General features: G+C 46.4%; 1 protein-coding gene across 2 annotated transcripts in view; it reads right to left on the bottom strand.

Annotated features, from left to right (window-relative positions):
- Positions 1-15,471, bottom strand: part of LAMP3 (lysosomal associated membrane protein 3) — a 66,563-nt gene extending 51,092 nt beyond the window's left edge. For both annotated transcript variants that reach the window (XM_082251888.1, XM_082251887.1), the window contains exon 1: positions 15,360-15,471. In XM_082251888.1, coding sequence (XP_082108014.1) covers positions 15,360-15,402 — 43 coding nt within the window. In that variant the 5' untranslated portion in view covers positions 15,403-15,471. The remainder of the gene's footprint in view (positions 1-15,359) is intronic.
- Positions 15,472-17,803: the final 2,332 nt, after the last annotated feature.

The following is a 17,803-nucleotide window of genomic DNA, read 5'->3' on the forward strand; positions in this document are numbered from 1 at the left end:
CCGGGATGGGGGGGGGGGTTGGGATATCTGAGCAATTTTAAGGGATGTTTTACCCAGTGGCGTAGCGTGGGGGGTGCAGGGGGGGCCGGCCGCACCGGGCGCAACATCCGGGGGGGGCGCACTCGCAGCTCTGCCCTGCCTGGCTCACAAATTCTCTCTCACTGCAGTGCTGGCTGTGGCGGCGGCGCTGTGCGAATCCGAGCCGCCGGGTCGCCGCCCACTGTGGAGGGGGGGGGGTGGTGCCAGGCGTGCGGAGAGCGAGGGACTATCTGGGGGAGGGACAATGCACTGCAGCGGCCGCCCAGCGCAGCGTTGAGCGCGGGAGCCACACCAGCCCAGCCCAGGCAGCAGCAGCAAGAAGAAGCTGGCAGCGGCGGCAGGTGACAGGCCAGAGAGGAGAGAGCCAGTGGTGACAGACGCAGGAGGAAAACCTAGGAGCCGGAGGACCTGGAGAAGAAGACATGCTGCTGTTGTGATCGGGTGCACCTGTAAAAAAAAGGTAGGAGTCACGAGTGACACAGGACAGGAGTCAGGACTGACTGGACTGTGACTGGACTGGAGTTGTACTGGGCTCAGTGGGCTGGCTGTGTACACAGGACAGGAGTCAGGACTGACTGGACTGTGACTGTCGAGTCGCCAGTGTATTGGCACAGAACAAGGTAAGTGATGTCTTGCCTGCCCCCAGGGCCCAGGGAAGTGGGGGGGGGGGGTGTCAGTGTAGTAGGGGGGTCAGCATAGGTGTCAGTGTAGGGGAAGTGGACATGGGAGGGAGGGAGGGCGGGAGGGGGGGGGGTGGGTCAGTGTAGGGGTCAGTGTATGGGGGGGTCAGTGTATGTGGGAATGTAAGGGGGTCAGTATAGGTGTCAGTGTAGCTGTCAGTGTACGGGGGGGGTCAGTGTAGGTGTCAGTGTATGGGGGGGGTCAGTGTAGAGGAGGGTGTGTCAGTGTAGGGGGGTCAGCATAGGTGTCAGTGTAGGTGTCAGTGTATGGGGGGGGGGATCAGTGTAGGGGGGTCAGTGTATGTGGAAATGTAGGGGTGTCAGTGTATGTGGCGGTCAGTGTAGGGGGGTCAGTATAGGTGTCAGTGTATGGGGAATGTCAGTATAGGTGGGTCAGTATAGGTGTCAGTGTATGGGGGGGTCAGTATAGCTATTAGTGTAGGGGTCAGTGTAGTGGGGGTCAGTGTATGTGGAAATGTAGGGGGGAGTCAGTGTAGGGGTCAGTGTATGTGGGAATGTAAGGGGGTCAGTATAGGTGTCAGTGTAGCTGTCAGTGTACGGGGGGGTCAGTGTAGGTGTCAGTGTATGGGGGGGTCAGTGTAGAGGAGGGTGTGTCAGTGTAGGGGGTCAGCAAAGGTGTCAGTGTAGGTGTCAGTGTATGGGGGGGCAAAGTGTAGGGGGGGTCAGTGTATGTGGAAATGTACAGGGGTCAGTATAGGTGTCAGTGTATGTGGCGGTCAGTGTAGGGGGGGGTCAGTATAGCTATTAGTGTAGGGGTCAGTGTAGGGGGTCAGTGTATGTGAAAATGTAGGGGGGAGTCAGTGTAGGGGTCAGTGTATTGGGGGTCAGTGTATGTGGGAATGTAAGGGGGTCAGTATAGGTGTCAGTGTAGCTGTCAGTGTATGGGGGGGGGTCAGTGTAGGGGGTGTCAGTATAGGTGTTAGTGTAGGGGTCAGTGTGTAGGGGGGTCTGTATAGGTGTCAGTGTAGGGGGTGTTAGTGTATGGGGGGGTCGGTGTATAGAAATGTAAGGGGGAGTCAGTGTATGGGGGGGTCAGTGTATGTGTCAGTGTAGTGGGGTTAAGTGAAGGGGGGTCAGTGTAGGTGTCAGTGTATGGGGGGGTGTAGGTCTGTATAGTGGTCTAGTAGGTTTGTGTAGGGGGCGCAAATGACTTGCCTTGCCCCGGGTGCTGACAACCCACGCTACGCCACTGGTTTTACCACATATGCCTGGAGGAGGACATAGACCCACTGGACTTGACTTATGCTTGCCTCCTGCTGGAGGTTCTTGAAGTGAGTATGTTTGACAGAGCAAATGTTTTTTTGTTTAGTCTTGTGTTTTTTACTTTTATTTTTTTATTGTACGTTTTTTTTTTTTGTTTCTGCTACCGCGGTTTATTCTTTTTGTTGTAAAACTCCATTAAAAAGTAATTTACAAAAAAACAGTCACAATACCTACTGTTCTGAAATGCAATCCATGCACCTCTCTCATGCATCTTTTTGCATATCACTCACAGCTTGCTGCTGCACTGGGAAATCTCCCTGACCTAGATAGGGCTCCTCCCTTCTCCCTAGTGGAGTACACCGGTCTCCTAGACCTAGCCCTGAACTATGCTCAGACCTAGGATTACACACCTTGCTGCTCTTCTGCACATACACCCTACTGGTCTTCAGCAATAGCCAGACACAGGATCAAAGGCTTTGTCCCTCCCAAAAGACTCTGGACACCTCTGAACTCCACAATCCAATGTGAAACCAAATTTCCCTGCTCAACATGGACACTCTGGAGCCCCTCAGTCTACATTTGTGAGAACCCTGTGTTATTTTTACCTATTTTTACATAGTGGCAGGGCTTTGCACTGTCAATATACTGCATATCTATCTCTCTCTCTATATATATATATTTTTTTTTTTTTTGTAGAAGGGCAGTACCCTGCCAGGTTCAAGGTCTAGTTGATAGCCAGTACACTAATTGGTCAGCTGTGTTCTGGGCTTTAAGTAATGACCAGACTATGTTTCTAGGCTCCACCTGACAGACAGGAGGTCTGGCCCAGGAGTCAGGAGGTTCCACCTAGCAGAGAGGTGCTAGCCAGTGCAGCACGAGGCTGTTTGCTGTATGCACCGAGTAGCTAAGCGTCCAGTCTGTGGGAGACAGACCAAGGCCTAAAGGGTAAGGCCAGAGCAGGAGTGCTGCGTTTACAAGCCAGAAGGGCTAAATTTAATTTATTCGGAATTAGGATTGAAATGCTGAATACCCCTGTGGGGGAAACTCATATGTGTTTGTTGAACTTTCTTTTAAATAAAAATGGGCAAGACAAGCCCTTAAACTGCGAAAAAGTGAGTGGTGGTGTTCTTAAAGCTCTACACTTGATGGGAGTCCCTACTATATATTTATCTATATAATTATAGATATACAGTATCTCACAAAAGTGAGTACACCCCTCACATTTTTGTAAATATTTTATTATATCTTTTCATATGACAACACTAAAGAAATGACACTTTCCTACAATGTAAAGTAATGAGTGTACAGCTTGTATAACAGTGAAAATTTGCTGTCCCCTCAAAATAACTCAACACACAGCCTTTAATGTCAAAACTGCTCTCTAAGGATATGAAAAAAAATAATTGTTGCTCTACATAAAGATGGCCTAGGCTATAAGAAGATTGCCAAGAACCTGAAACTGAGCTGCAGCACAGTGACAAAGACCATATAGCAGTTTAACAAGACAGGTTACACTCTGAACAGACCTCGCCATGGTCGATCAAAGAAGTTGAGTGCACATGCTCAGTGTCATTTCAGAGGTTGTCTTTGGGAAATAGACGTATGAGTGCTGCCAGCATTGCTGCAGAGGTTGAAGGGGGGGGGGAGGGGTCAGCCTGTCAGTGTTCAGGCCATACACTGCACACTGCATCAAACTGATCTGCATGGCTGTCATCCCAGAAGGAAGCCTCTTCTAAAGATGATGCACAAAAAAGCCCACAAACAGTTTGCTGAAGACAAGCAGACTAAGGACATGGAATACTGGAACCATGTCCTGTGGTCTGATGAGCCAAGATAAACTTCAGGTTCAGATGGCGTCAAGCATGCGTGGCGGCAACCAGGTGAGGAGTACAAAGACAAGTGTGTCTTGCCTACAGTCAAGCATGGTTGTGGAGTGTCATGGTCTGGGGCTGCATGAGTACTGCCGAAACTGGGGAGCTATAGTTCATGGAGGGAACCATGAATGTCAACATGTACTGTGACATACTGACGCAGAGCATGATCCCCTCCCTTCGGAGACTGGGTCGCAGGGCAGTATTCCAACATGATAATGACCCTTAAACACATCTCCCAGATGACCACTGCCTTGCTAAAGAAGCTGAGGGTAAAGGTGATGAATTGGCCAAGCATGTCTCCAGACCTAAACCCTATTAAGCATCTGTGGGGCATCCTCAAACGGAAGGTGGAGGAGCGCAAGGTCTCGAACATCCGCCAGCTTCGTGATGTTGTCATGGAGGAGTGGAAGAGGACTCCAGTAGCAACCTGTAAAGCTCTGGTGAACTCAATGCCCAGGAGGGTTAAGGCAGTGCTGGAAAAATAATGGTGGGCACATAAAATATTGACACTTTGAGCCCAATTTGGACATTTTCACTTAGGGGTGTACTCACTTTTGTTGCCAGCAGTTTAGACATTAATGGCTGTGTGTTGAGTTATTTTGAGGGGACAGCAAATTTACACTGTTATACAAAGCTGTGCACCCACTACTTTACATTGTAGCAAAGTGTTGTTTCTTCAGTGTTGTCACATTGAAAAGATAGAATAAAATATTTACAAAAATTACAAAAAATAAAAATATTTACAATTGGAAAAAAATACACTGTATATATATATTTCAATACATCTATATCTATCCTACCTCTCAACTTTCTGAGATGGGAACCAGGGACACCTATTACCAAAAGTATGTAGGCATGGGACACACCCCCTGCCACACCCTCTTAAAGGAGAATTACACACACAAAAATGTTTGGTTAAACCCACAAGTGTTTTTTTTTTTTTTTTTTTACCACTAGTATTCCCTTATTCTGGCTTTTGAAATTTACAAATGCAGCAATTTAGATATTGGATGAAAGGGTTTAGCACTTGGAAACACGTTTTGAAAGATAAAAAGTGCATTTTATTTATAACTATATAGATCAGACAAAAATGAGGGACAAACCAGGAGGAAAGAGGAACAGCGGGACTTTGTTCCAAATCAGGGACAATCCCTCGAAATCAGGGACAGGTGGGAGCTATGATCTATATAAAAAGAAAAAAAATATATATATATATACACACACTATATATACTGTGTGTGTGTATATATATATATATACACACACAGTATATATAGTGTATATATAGAGATGTACAGACTGGTCAGGACAACACACACCCAGTATGTAACACAATCCTTCAGGTACGAAGCAGACAACAGAGATCAAAAAATCTCCAGTATATAAAGAACAAAGAAAGTTCAATCTGCAGCACCTTATACTGTATATAGTTATTAAGAGAGTTTTAAATGCATCAAAATATTAACAGCTTTGATCTATTGGGATCCTCTATTACCACTTTTTTTTTTAGCAAACTGGACAAAATTTTAACAGACAAGGTTTAGCAATATCTGTCTGAATGTCTGATTACAGGCAAGCACACATTTTCTTTCTGAAAATTTCTTTCTGTTCCTAGAATTGTTGCCTGAAATATCTTGGCAAAATTCTTGTTTTTTTTTTTTCCCCAGAAACCCCATTGGTAGAATGTCTGAAAGTTGGTGGCAACAAGGGTCTGGATATGTAGACAAAAATAAAAAAAGTGTTAATACAGTGAAAAAAAAATATTGTGTATGAAAGCTGTGTACATTAACCCCCCAGTTTTTAAAAAATAATGTAATACTTTTTAGTAATCTTTGGCCTATTTGAGGGAATTACCAGTGCCTTGATTTTTTCTGTAAAACTTTTGGATGTAATTGTGTCTCATAATGCAAAAGAGAACATGCTGAGTCCTGCTTCTACTTCCATTAAAAGTGAAGAAAGAAAGCAAAATAAGGAAGAGTCCATATGAGGAAATATAGTCTAATAAGTTCCCCTGTCACATGTGGCTGATATAATGTCACTTATATCAAGAGTGCAGTATAAAATAGGCTACACAAAGATAATGGTTTACAAGATGATGACACACAGAATAGTACTCTACTGATCATATGACCAGAGCAATAACAATTATCTAGTTTGAAGGTCAGTTCCAAAGACATGTGATACAGCCAACCTATGTAATTTACAGCATTGTAAATACACTTCTCTAAAAATTAAAGGAACTCTTTTTGATCGGAGTATAGCATCAAGTCAGTTAAATTTCTGGAATATTGATCTGGTCAGTTAAAAGAGATGGATGGAATTTCCCCCCAGCCCCCATTTATACTTACCTAGGAGGATGCAGCATCGGCCCGATGCTGCATCTGTCCCTCGGCGCCTCTACACTAAGAACTGAGCAATCGAACACCGCCAATCAGGGGCGTAACTACAGGGGTTGCAGGGGTTGCGATTGCTACCGGGCCCCATGCTCCAGGGGGCCCAGTAGCAAACCAGTGGGTGAACTTCCAGGATTGCAAAAGTCACACTTGCGACCGGGCCCTGGCATTGCACCACTGTGGGGAGGCCCCAAGATTGCAGGAAGGGAGCCCACTGCAGAACTTGTGAAAGGATCCTGCTGCGGGACCGTAATAAAAGGCCATGCAACGAGAGTAAAGAGCCCCAGGATTAGTGGGAAGAGCCCTGGGCTTGAAGGGAAGGGCCCCGGCCAGGGATCTGGGGGGGCCCTTCATGGTTTCTTGCATCGGGGCCCTGAAGGTTCTAGTTACGCCTCTGCCGCCAATCGCTCGGTTTTGACAGCTCCCCCAGCTGAAAGCTGCTGACTGTTAGTCACAGCTCTCTGCACTGCCCCCTCCTCGCTCGTTGGAGTGCTGAGCTGTGGAGGGGCGGGGAGTGGCTGGCTCAGGCTCTCAGCGGCTCGCTGAGAGGCTGAGCCAGGTGTCGGTCCAGGCAACTGGCGGATCCCGACTCCGTGATCGTGATGACGCGGTGCCTGGACTGACTTCTGTGACATCAGCAAAGAGCAGTCTTCAGCCCGCTCTCTGCTAAAAATGGGTCACAGCAGTGCAGAACAGACTGCACTCGTGTGATTCTTAGGAGATGTACAGCCAAACGAGCAGAGGGGGTTGTTAATCAGTTTCAGATGCTTTGGTGTTTATGAAATAAACAACAGGTGCACTAGATGGGCAACAATGAGAAAACCCCCAAAACAGGAATGGTTTTACAGATGAAGGCCACTAAGATTTTTTCCCCTACTCATCTCTTATGTCTCTTTTTCACTAGTTTTGCATTTGGCTAGGGTCAGTGTGACAGTGTTACTACTGGTGGAAAAAAAAAATACCTGGACCCTATAGAAGTAGCACAGGCAGTCCAACTCTTCCTGGATGGCACATCAATATGTGCCATTGCCAGAAGGTTTGCTGTGTCTCCCAGTACAGTCTCAAGAGCATGGAGGAGATTCCAGGAGAGAAGCAACTACTCTAGGGGAGCTGGACAGGGCCATAGAAGGTCCTTAACCCATCAGCAGGACCGGTATCTGCTCCTTTGTGCAAGGAGGTACAGGATGAGCACTGCCAGAGCCCTACAAAATGACTTCCAGCAGGTCACTGTTGTGAATGTCTCTGACCAAACAATCAGAAACCAGACTTCATGAGGGTGGCCTGAGGGCCCGACATTCTCTAGTGAGCCCTGTGCTTATTGCCGGGCACCATGGAGCTCGATTGGCATTTGCCATTGAACACCAGAATTGGCAGGCACCAATGGCGCCCTGTGCTTTTCACAGATGAGAGGAGGTTTACCCTGAGTACATGTGACAGATGTGAAAAGGTCTGGAGAAGCTGTGGAGAACGTTATTCTGCCTGTAACATTGTTCAGCATGACTGGTTTGGGGGTGGGTCAGTGATGGTCTGGTAAGGCAAATCCATGGAGGGACACACAGACCTCTACAGGCTAGACAATGGTACCCTGACTGCCATTAGGTATCAGGATGAAATCCTTGGACCCATTGTCAGGCCCTACGCTGGTGTAGTGGGTCCTAGGTTTCTCTCATTAGGAGCATGGCCTGACATTGCCAGACATGCATACAAGCACGTGGGGACAATACAAACTACTGAGTACCAATTTAAATTGCTGCAAAATGGACTAGCCTGATGCATAATTTTTTCACTTTGATTTTCGGGGTGTCTTTGAATTCAGCCCTCTGTAGGTTGATCATTTTGTGGCATCCTTTTAAACACATTACCCAGTCCATATCAGTATAGATATTCAGCATGATATTTTTCCCCATTGAAATCTGATGTGTTTTCAAAGTGTTACTTTATTTTTTTTTTAGCAGTGCATAAAGGCAACATTAAATAAGCACATGCTTTATTGTTTATGAAAAAATCTTCAGACTCCAGAATAATATGTATTATTTATAATAATAGTAATAATAATAATATCAAAATCCATTGCCCCTCTTCTCCCCTCAGTGAGCCTCAATGGCTACTTTTACCCCTACTGAGGACCGATGACCGCCTTTTCCCCCCACTGGGGTATTTTTCCTTCTGCTGACCACTGATTCCAGGCATTGTCTTTCATCCCACTGACCACCAACGTGGGGCATTTCTTCCTCTTGCTGACCACCAATTTTTCCACCCTATGACCATAAATCCTATATATGTTTTTTCTCCCTCTGACCATCAGTGCCAGGCATTTTGTTTAACTTCCCTTGACCATCTGGCATTTTGCTTCCCACTGACCACCAATTCCTTGTCATTTTTTACTCTTGCAGAATACTGATGCAAAGCATTTCGCCTCCTCCCCATCACCAGTGCTGGACATTTTTTCTTTCCCCTAATCACCATCACTGGCCAGTGTTTATTCCCCCTGACCACTGATGCCAGACATTTTTTCTCCCTGTTATCATCTATGCCGGGCATTTTTATCTCCTTATGACCACTGACACCAGCCATTTTCTCCTCCCACTGACCACAGATGCCGGGCATTTTTCTTCTTGCTGATCAACAATATAAGAACACTATGACACACACTGGAAATTGTTGCACTGTGAACATTGTGTTGTACATTACATACTCCTGACCAGGGGCGTAACTACAGGGGTTGCAGGGGTTGCGATTGCTACCGGGCCCCATGCTCCAGGGGGCCCAGTAGCAAACCAGTGGGTGAACTTCCAGGATTGCAAAAGTCACACTTGCGACCGGGCCCTGGCATTGCACCACTGTGGGGAGGCCCCAAGATTGCAGGAAGGGAGCCCACTGCAGAACTTGTGAAAGGATCCTGCTGCGGGACCGTAATAAAAGGCCATGCAGCGAGAGTAAAGAGCCCCAGGATTAGTGGGAAGAGCCCTGGGCTTGAAGGGAAGGGCCCCGGCCAGGGATCTGGGGGGGCCCTTCATGGTTTCTTGCATCGGGGCCCTGAAGGTTCTAGTTACGCCTCTGCTCCTGACCAAAGTGTTTATGCCTATTTTTTGACCATATTTTGTTTTGTTTTTTAACCACTTATGGACCGCCCCATGTACATATACTGTGGCAGGGTGGCCCTTAAGCGCAAAATCACATACCTGTACGTGATTTTCCTCTTTGGCCTGTGGATCAGCAGGTCCTTTGGTTCCGGGAGAGGCAGAACGGCAGTCTGCCTACCTATGTAAACAAGACAGACCGCCATTCCGCTAGAGAGGAAAATTGAGATCTTGTGTTTCTGCTAAGCAGAAACACGGATCTCTGTTTTCCTTTTTAGTCAAAGCACAACCCCTACATTTAGAAAGCACTTATAGGGAACACATTTAAAGTCATTGTAAAGGTTCGTTTTTTTTTGTGCAAAATAACAAACATGTTATACTTACCTACTCTATGCAAGGGTTTTGCACAGAGCAGGCCCGATCCTCCTCTTCTAGGGTGCCTGGCTCCTCCCAGGGCCATCTTACCGAATAGGCATGCTGGGCAGTGGCCTGGGTATTTGCCCGGGGGGGCCCACCTGCTCAGCAACCCAGCCCCAGTCAAGCATTAGTCCCAATTCCCGTGTGCAGCCAAACTTAGCAGGTGGCAAGCGCCTGTCAGCCCTGCGCTGTAGTCAGGTCACTTGGGCCGTGGAGGAGGAGCCCACAACTGCAGGAATGCCTGTCTGCCTCTACGGGAACAGGCCCACACAGGACAGTCGAGTCTGACTCCCGTCCGTGTGTGTGTTCACCGGACCCAGCCGCCAAACTTGAAAGCTATCATTACCCTGGCACTGCTGTACAAAAAAATATCGCCTTATCCATAATTTGCATTTTTTTCTTGTGGGTGATTGTGCAGGCAGGGCCCCAGTGCACTGCATTGCCCGGGGCCCTTTAATGCTCTTAAGATGGCACTGGCTCCTCCTCATCAGCAGGTGCCCCCACGGAGAGCCACTTTCCATGGGGGCACCCATGCGGGCGCGCTCACGAGTCCCGCTGCTGTGTCAATTGACACAGACAGCAGGACTCGGCCCCGCTTCCCACTTCCGTGCCACTGGATTTGATTGACAGCAGCAGGAGCCAATTCCTACTGCTGCTATCAATCTATCCAATAAGGCAGTGGTCCTCAACTCCGGTCCTCAGGGCCCACTAACAGGCCAGATTTTAGGTATTACCTTGGGGAGATGCAGACTAGAGTACTGCAATCACTGAGCAGCAAATTATATCACCTGGGATGTATTTCAGTTATCTTGCAAACCTGGCCTGTTAAGTGGGTCCTGAGGACCAGGGTTGAGGACCAAGGCAATAAGGGACCCGAGACAATGGCTGGAGCAGCTAGGCTCCTGCTCGTCGCTGGAATGATTGGGTTCAGGGGGGTCTGGGGGACAGCTGCAGCACCAAAGGTTTTTTACCTTAATGCATATAATGCATTAAGGTTAAAAACCCTGAGACTTTACAGCTCACTCAGTCAACTCACTCAGTGTCATTTATACAGTGAGATCACATTTTTTTTAGCGCTGATCACTGTATTGGTGTCACAAGGCTTGCTAAAAATTGCTGTATGTCACCATTACTAGTAAAATTATAAAAAAAATAAAAAGTCCCTAAATCCATACCGTAGTTTGTAGACGCTATAACTTTTACGCAAACCAATCAATATACGCTTATTGGGATTTTTGTTTTTACCAAAAAAATATAGCAGAATACCTATTGGCCTAAATTTATGAAGAAATTAGATTTTTTATGTTTTTTTATTGGATATGTTTTATAGCAGAAAGTAAAAAATATTGTTTTTTTTTCATAATTGAAAGTCTTTTTTGGTTTATAGCGCAAAAAATAAAAACCGCAGAGGTGATCGAATACCACCAAAAGAAAGCACCATTTGTGGGGAAAAAAAAGAACATCAATTTTATCTGGGTACAGTGTCCTATAACCGCGCAATTGTCAGTTAAAATAACGCAGTGACGAATTGCAAAAAATGGCCTGGTCAGCAAGGGGTAAAACCTTCTGGAGCTGAAGTGGTTAAAGTAGATACTTTAAGTTTATGTGTGTCTGGGAACCTTGCTTATAATGCAATATTTTTGGGACAAGGAGGGTGTAATATGTGGGCATTGTGTACTGCAAAATGTCTCAGACCATGTTCCTTTAAGCCACACCCCATATTTAGAACAATGTAGCCGAACCTGTCTTTCGCTGTGGCATGCCACATGTGTTTTCCTTTTGAGCGGGTTCACACTGGAGTGACTTGTCAGGCGACTTAGTCGCCTGACAAGTCGCGCTCCATTCAGTGCAATGGAACTGTTCTAATCCGAGCGACTCAAGTCGCTCCGACTTAGAAAAAGGTTCCTGCACTATTTGAGGGCGACAACGGAGCGGCTTGCATTGACATCTATTAAAGAAGTAATTTGCAAGCCATGCTGAAGTTGCGCTGCAGGGGTCGGCTTCAGAGTCGGGCGGCTTTGAAGTTGCCCCAGTGTGAACCTGCTCTTCCTAGTCTGTCCAAACTTCTAATGTTTAAAAGTGTCATTTAAAAGTCTAATTTCAGGTTACACAGATAGCAGTATATACAAATTCATTATCTAATTTATCTGCAGAAAAAAAATACATCAGTAGCTTAAAGGGAACCCATGCATTTCTGCAACAGGTTCCTTTAAATTAGAAAGGCTTTGGAGCACTTGGTTACCTTCCATGTGCTGCCCCACTGCCCCTGCAGGCTGAGCGGAAAACTATCTAACCAATATCTCCATCTACACTAAATAGCACAGATAGATTAATCTCTTGTCGTGGCTATTATATTTTGAAAGCCAGCCCCGCCAGCTGTTAAAATACCTGAACAGAGGCTGCATCTGATTGGACACAATCGCTGTTCAGCTGACAATTTTCTGCCTGTTGGGCGGAAAGAGGATTACATTGCCACTCTCACAGTAAATTTTGGCTGGTTCATCAACCAGCTAAAATATGTTCTGTGTGTGGCCAGCTTAAGTTTCAACCCAAAACTAGATGAGAACTTACAAAGAGCTAAGAATCCCCATTCACCACATGACAGCTATTGGGCCAATGGATAGGCAGAGTCACTTCCTTCTCTCTTTCAGGAAATCATGGCTTTTTCCCCACTAAGGGAGGGGGATGAACAAGGGAACGAGTGGAAGGTACAGGTATGTACTCCCTTCCTTTTATCATCTTAAAGCGGAGTTCCACCCAAAAGTGGAACTTCCGCTTTAGGGAGTCCTGACCCCCCGACATGCCACATTTGGCATGTCATTTTTTTGGGGGGGGGAGCGGGTACCTAGTTTTGACAGGTACCCGCTCCCACTTCCGCTCGGAGCGCCGCGGCGCCCTGAGCGGAAGTTCTCCTCTCCCCCTCCCTCCCTGCAATCTTCTGGGACACGTCAGAGGTCCCAGAAGATTGCCGGCCAATCACGGCGCGCAGCGCAACTCGCGCATGCGCAGTGGGTACCCGGCTGTGAAGCCGCAAACTGTAACAGCCGGGTGCCCACAGCTGTGATGCCGGCGCCGAGGGAGAGGATCGAGGCTTCCGGCGGCTGCATCGCTGGACCGTCGGACAGGTGAGTAAATGGCTGGAACTCCGCTTTAAGTAGAATAGGTACTTTGCCCTGAATGGGCAAGTTACAGGATTGTGTTGATCTACTGTTGTTACAAGGAAGCAAATTTTACCGTTAGTTTCATTTTACATCATTCCATATTCAGGGCGAATTCACACATATATTGCAGAGCGCGGAGCGATTCAAGGCTCTGGTCACTCTTCTTTGCTGGTTGGCAATGATAGGAAAAGGTCATCTAGCGCCCAGGGCAAAAATACCAAACTGCACCCCCCCCCCCCCTACTGTCCATGATGTGCAAGCTTAGGGGATTCTACACCGAGCAGTCTCTCACTTGTCAAAATCACTGTTGCTGTCCCTACTTCTGACAGCCTTGTAATAGAAGGATGGCGCCCCATTCCTATAGTAAACCATTGCCGCCCCACTCGCCCATCCTTTGTCCAAGGCCTGCTGGCTGGCTAGGAGGCAGTGTTGTCCATGATTCAGTGCACTGCACCGTCCCCCTTTTTTTTTTTCTTTATACCAGCCTTATTTGAAGTATACAAAACTTTTACTTCATTCCAGGGCTGGCCCTACCATGGGTCCCACTGGGTCCATTGGACCCAGGCAGAACTTTGCGAAGGGCAGCAAATTGACGCCCCAGATTTTTTTTCCAGCGGTTTTGTGTGTCATCAGTTTGCAGGATGTTAGGGACGGCATTTCCCCATCTCATACTGCCACCTGTAGTGCAAACTGATGAGTATGAGGAGGCGGAGCGTCTCCTCCAGGGAACGTCCCTCAGGTGACTGTGGTATGTGCAATGACGTCAGACATTCAGACAAACAAAATAATACTTGCGTTTGTGGTTTGGATTTAAACATAATGGTATGTCATATGATTTTGAATATAGATGTAACACTCTCCTCGTAGGGCTTGCTGTATGATGACTTGTTGGGCCTCCTCTGGTCACCAGCAAACAGTCACTTAGGGAACAGTTCACACATCCCTCCTTACTCTCAATGGCTCATCACACAATAAACAGTCCAGGGGTATTAGTTTTTTAGTGTTTATATTGGAACTTGGATCGTAGAAGAGAATAGTGGGATACTCCAACTGTAACTATGCACAATGGACAAGAACAACTCTCACTTGGCCTCACCAGGTTGCTTGTGGAAGCAGCTGTACTGCTTAATCTATACTGCCACATGTATGGAAAGGGTTAAGTCTCCTTCTCTTCAGCAATGGACTTGGTGAATCTACATTATCTTTGGGACACTCACTAGCATCCCCTTTACTGACACCGGTCCACTGAATCTTCTAGCTGCAGGGGTGGCCCCCCTCAGGTCAGGCCCCTTGACATAGATCTGTACTCACTGTACTGCAGAATCAGATCCTCCAGTGTCTCCCCTTTCAGTCAGCTTCACCAGACCTCAGGGTTCAGTTCCTCACTAGCATTCTCAATGCCCTCAGGTCGTCTACCTGAGGCCACATGACACCTCTACAGAGGAGGAGGCAGCTGCCCCCTCCCTCTGGGACTCCGATATCCAGCCAAAAGACCCCAAGCACATGTGTTTCTGGCTTTTATACAGTATCCCAGCATGCACCAATGCTCTTTTCCTCTGCCAAATCACCAGGGCTGTATCAAACGCCTGTGCACTCATTTCTCAGGTTTCCTCCCACTGTCCAATACGCCTCCTTATTGGACCAGTGTGAACCACTCTGCAGACAGAACAAGTTGCACCTGAGCACAATGAGCAGACCTTCTAACAGATCCTGCTCTCTGGTAAGCAGAGAACAATATAGATTTACCTGCAGTCCTGCTGGTAAGCAGACAGGACTCAAAACTTTACTTTCTCTCTAGCACCTACCTAGGAGGGTGCTACACAGGCAAGGAGCTGTTGCATGTAAATCTGACTTCCTGATAAATTTAATTGGTTTTAATTATCATAATATAAAATAATCGATGCGGGGGCCTTTTGGTAGTTGTTATTTTTTTTTTTTTTGGGGGGGGGGGGGCAGCAATTCATTTTTGGACCCAGGCAGCACAATGTCTGCTTCATTCATTGCAATGTTGGGCGGAATGATGTGTTACGCAACAGGCCAGTGCGCTGCGATAAAATGCAGCAAGCTTGAATTATATTGCAGCACGCTGCAGCTCAGTGCTAGGCTTCGTTGTAGTGTAAATGGGACACATAGGAAACAATTGTTCTACTGTGTGTCCCTGCGGTGAAAGACGTTTCACCAAACATAGTGTGAATTGGCCCTAAGTCTGCAGGTTTCTTTAAATGTTTGATGAGAAAAAAAAAAAAAAACTCAAATAGTTTATCAGCTCAATCTAATATTTAGTTAGAACATAACATAAACATTACATTCCTTTGGCGATGAATGAGTACAGGGTCCAGCAGCCACTTTCTAAAGAAAGCAGAAACCACAATGCACAATGCATGAGTCTGAAAAGCCAACTGCACAATAGTCAATAAATAGTATACGTTCAACTCCAAACTTACTTACTGCAAAGCCAATAGTAGAGGATTTGGAATCAATGAGTACTCACCTGCTAGGAGAAGGACCCCCCAAATCATTGTCAGACGATTCATGGCTCAGTATCAGCAGCTTCTCACACTGGAGACAGATCTGTGCTCTGCAAGTAGAAGGAAGTTTGAGACTCTGCACTGCACGTGACTTCAAGGAAATGAAGTTTTTACTGTTGGTTTCATTTTACAGTATTCCCTTGCTTCCCTATTTTTTTTTTTTTTTTACAGCCTTTTTTTTTTTAACAGAAAAAAAAACTCAAACAAACAATTTAAAAGTTCACCCTTAAAGGGTTAGTTCATCTTTACAGCAAAAATGTAAAGGTGAACTAACACCGGACACCTTCCCCACTGCCCCTGATCCCCACTGTATTTATCTCTGGGGTTGTTGAGGTGTCAGCACCCCTGCAGTCAGTCTAAGGGGATTTGAAATCCAAGCTCTTCTCACTCTTTTTCAATAGCACATCGGCACAGACCAGATTGATTCTGATTGGTCAGCGCAGGTCAGTGACAGCACTGACCAGTTAGAATTGATCTGGTCCTTTCTGGAAGCGCTGCTTTTACATTCTTTCTGTAAAGGTGATCTAACACTTTAAGCTGGCTTTACACTAGTAGAATTTCCTTCAAAATGTTTAACCACTTAAGCCCCGGAAGATTTTACCCCCTTCCTGACCAGGGGGTATTTTGCGATTCGGCACTGGGTGACTTTAACGGACAAATGCGAGGTCGTGCGACGCTGTATCTAAACGAATTTGGCGTCCTTTTTTTCCCACAAACAGAGCTTTCTTTTGGTGGTATTTGATCACATGTGCGATTTTTTGATCATACGCTATAAACAAAAAAATAGCGTAAATTTTGCAAAAATAGCAATATTTTTCACATTTTTTTATATGAAATTCCCTCAAAAAAAATGTAAAAATCAAAATTTTTTAACATTTTCGGCCAATTTGTTTTATGCTACCTATGTTTGGTAAAAAAAATCGCAAAAAGCGTATTTTGATTGGTTTGCTCAAAAGTTATCGCGTTTACTAACAAAGGGAAAGATTTTTGTCATTTTTATTGTTTTTTTTTAACGCGTAATGGCGGCGATCTGCGATTTTTTTTGCGGTACTGCGACATTGCGGCGGACAGATCGGACCCTTGACTGACATTTTTGACACTTTTGGGGTTACCAGTGACATTTCTACAGTAATCAGTGCTATATATATGCACTGTTACTGTAAAAATACACTGGCAGTGAAGGGGTTAACCTTTTTTTGAAAGGGAGGGGCTATGTGTGTCCCTAGGGGCGTGCTTTCTACTGTGATTGGCTGTGGCTTCAGATGTATGAACAGTGATCAACGGTTCTACATAGTAGAACTGTATGATCATCCTTCATACACAGGGGAGAATGACAGGCAGCTTGTTTACACAAGCCGCCTGACTTTCTCCCTCTCCCCCGACGATCGCAGAGTGACCGGCGGACATCGGGTCTGCCGGTCACACGCGCGGGGGGGTGCGTGACCGCGCGCTCGCTCCCTAGACCCTCACAGGCTAGCGACGTAGACCTACGTCGCTTTGCCTGTGAGGGGCTGACTGCCAACGTAGATCGGCGTTAGGCAGTCGGCAAGTGGTTAATTTTAAAAATTTTTGTTCAATTTTGTAATCATTAGTGGGATCAAATCGACATTTGTTTTCGACCACAAAAATCGAAGGAGCAGGATGGAAAATAATCTCAAACTAATGAATTTCTAACAGTGTATGCAGTTTTTGTTTGGGAATTACATTAATTCCAAAATCAAATTTTAGAAGCCAATTCAATTTTGACCTACTTTCAAATGACATTCGTCTAGTCATGGAATGCACAAAGATTCTTTATACAAACAATTGTTCGAAAATCTATTGGTGTATAGCCAGCTTTATATATAGTTATGTAGCACCCTACAGGTAGGTGGTAGGTAAATGCATAGTGGGCCTTATCTGCCTAACAGCAGGGACAGGTTTCTTTTGCTAGGTAGGTTGTCATGATTTCCAAGTGTGTCTCCTGAGAGGGGAGTCTCCCCACTGGCTCTATTAGAGGCTTCTGATAGGGCGGTGGAGGAAACCTAATCAGAGATACATTCAGACTTGTATCTACCCCAGAAGGCAGATTCTGCCGCAGAGGATTCTGGGAAGGGGTATAAGTCTGAAGGGGTCGCATGACTCGTGGTCTTTGGCGGGAAGCAGAGTCCCAGGAGGGAGAGTACGGCTGTCTCTCCTCCTGTCTGAGGAAGCGGATGTCTCCTGAGAATCCAGAGAGTGCTGAGTTGAGCTGAGGGGATTCAGTGTGCCGAGGACCAGTGGAGAGTGAGAGGGGTCCAGTCCCAGGAAAGCCTACACAGGTTGTGAGTACTGAGGATTGCCCCTGGGGGTCTGCATGAAGTGTTAGAGGAGGCCGCTCCGGAGAAGGTTCTGGGATCCAGTGTCAGCTAGCTGTAAAGGGGGTACC

The sequence above is a fragment of the Pelophylax lessonae genome (assembly GCF_965119305.1).
Source record: "Pelophylax lessonae genome assembly, chromosome: 3".
Taxonomy (NCBI): Eukaryota; Metazoa; Chordata; class Amphibia; order Anura; family Ranidae; genus Pelophylax; species Pelophylax lessonae.